Source organism: Zea mays, chromosome 1 (genome assembly GCF_902167145.1).
Source record: "Zea mays cultivar B73 chromosome 1, Zm-B73-REFERENCE-NAM-5.0, whole genome shotgun sequence".
NCBI classification, from domain to species: Eukaryota; Viridiplantae; Streptophyta; class Magnoliopsida; order Poales; family Poaceae; genus Zea; species Zea mays.
Window position 1 is genome coordinate 263,401,010 of NC_050096.1, and position 2,024 is coordinate 263,403,033.

The 2,024-nt window shown below is 46.8% G+C and overlaps 1 protein-coding gene across 1 annotated transcript; it reads left to right on the forward strand.

Annotated features, from left to right (window-relative positions):
- Nucleotides 1-754: 754 nt before the first annotated feature.
- LOC109943776 (ocs element-binding factor 1-like) lies at nt 755-1,675 on the forward strand. Its single transcript, XM_020547271.3, has one exon. The coding sequence runs from the start codon at nt 955-957 to the stop codon at nt 1,588-1,590; it is 636 nt and encodes a 211-aa protein (XP_020402860.1). The 5' UTR covers nt 755-954; the 3' UTR covers nt 1,591-1,675.
- The last annotated feature ends 349 nt before the right edge of the window (nt 1,676-2,024 follow it).

Consider the following 2,024-nt stretch of genomic DNA (forward strand, 5'->3'; position numbering starts at 1 on the left):
CCGTATGTTAGGCGCCGTATGTAGTTGTGACGTAATGAATAATTGATAACGTTAAATTATGTTTGTTTTATTTCAAGTGTATCACACCAATAAATAATACCGACCTATTTAAATTTGTTACCAAGTATGAACCATTATCATTATCATTTATATTACATCTCACCATATTGTCTTTGTCATGTCATGGGCTTACGTTAATTAAATCCTTGAAATGTTTCGCTATATTTCTTTCATGCTCAAGAACCATAATATTTGTTACTCTTTTTAGTTAGATGGAACATAAATATAGAGACTTTTCAATAACTTGAAGTGTGTTCATGTAACGTGTACCTTACCACGCGCTACGTTTTTTGCTATATTGCTAGAACCAGGGCGACGCTATGTTGGTTTTATAGGGTGCAAATACAAACACCCCCCAACCATAAAATCATAATCTATAGATTTATTTAAAATTTCACTATATATACACTCCGTTTTGTATAGCTCATATATAGTTGCTTGCAACTTTAGGTATCTATTATTTTAACGAGACAATTTGTCCGTCGGTCTGTTCACCGAAGCCTCTCAAACTGCTGAGTCACAAAAGTGTGTGGATCGATGTATCTATAGCTACAACAAATAAGTGTGTCAGTGTGTGCATGTATTTATAGCTACCGCAAATTTGACGGAGGTACGTCTTACCGTATGGGTGCATGAATGTATATATGACATAGATGTGCAAATATTATGAATTGTACTGTTTTTTCCCCAAATTTTGCGTGGGTGCGGCTGTACCCACAACGTTGCATATAGTTCCGTCCAATTTCATTCATATGGGCTAGAGACTCTGGTATCTGGAAAACAAATCTTGCAAATCTACAAAAGGCACGCATTATCACTTAGCACTATACTGTATATGACTGCAACATGTAGAGTTGTAGACCCACACCACGAACGAAGAAACAAAGTACCAGGATGCCCTCTAAACCAGCTATAAATACCGCAGCCCTTCACTTGTTCCCTCCCTTTTCCCCGCCCTCTGATAAGCACATAATTACCATCATGTCCCTAATGGCCTTCTCAGCAGGTTACATGCCCTGCATCGACGACATCGACATGCAAGTCTTCTCGGCGACGGCAACACCGCCACCGCCGCCGCAGGTGGGGTTCGTATCCGACCCCACAGCCATCCCATTCCCAGCTCAACCTCCGGCGGCGACAGCCTCGCCCGAGGCCGAGGCCGACGCCGACGCGGGGGAGTCCGCCGACGAGCGGCGCCTCCGGCGGAGGATCTCGAACCGGGAGTCCGCGAGGCGGTCCCGCGCGCGGAAGCAGCGCCGCCTCGACGAACTCGGGGACGCCGCCGCGCTCCTGGAGCGCAGGAGGCGCGATCTGGCGGCCGGCGCGCAGGCCGCTCGCGGCCGCCTGGCCCTCGCCCTCCTCGCCAACGCCGGGCTGCGCGCCGAGGCCGCCGCGCTGTCCCGTCGGCTCGCGGCCGCCCTCCGCGCGCTCGACCTCGGTCGGCTGTACGCCGCGGCCGCTGCCGCTGCCGCCGGCAGCGTCGCCAGGCAGTTGGACATTGAGCAGACGATCGCCTCCTTGATCGCGTAGGAATTAATGCATTGGGCGTGCGGCGTGCACGATCGAGCTTGTTTGATCGGAGAACGGTGAACGCGAAATGTTGGTGGTCCTGAAATCACGTGTGTCTGTGTGTCTGTATATATATATATATATATATATATATATATATATATATATATATATATATATATATATATATATATATATATATATATATATATATATATATATATATATATATATATATATATATCATGGGTGAAAAGATTAATTAGTTCGCGACATGGTTTGGCAAATGATCGTCGACGATTATCAGTTTGGAGGGATGGTCAGCACTCAGCAGTCAGCACTGTTCGACGATCTGTCTACGTTCGATGCCCGTTGAACGGCTTAGGTCTGATGTGATGCCATGAATGTTGGTGGCATGGGGCCATAAATACATTCATGCGCACGCATATGCTCTG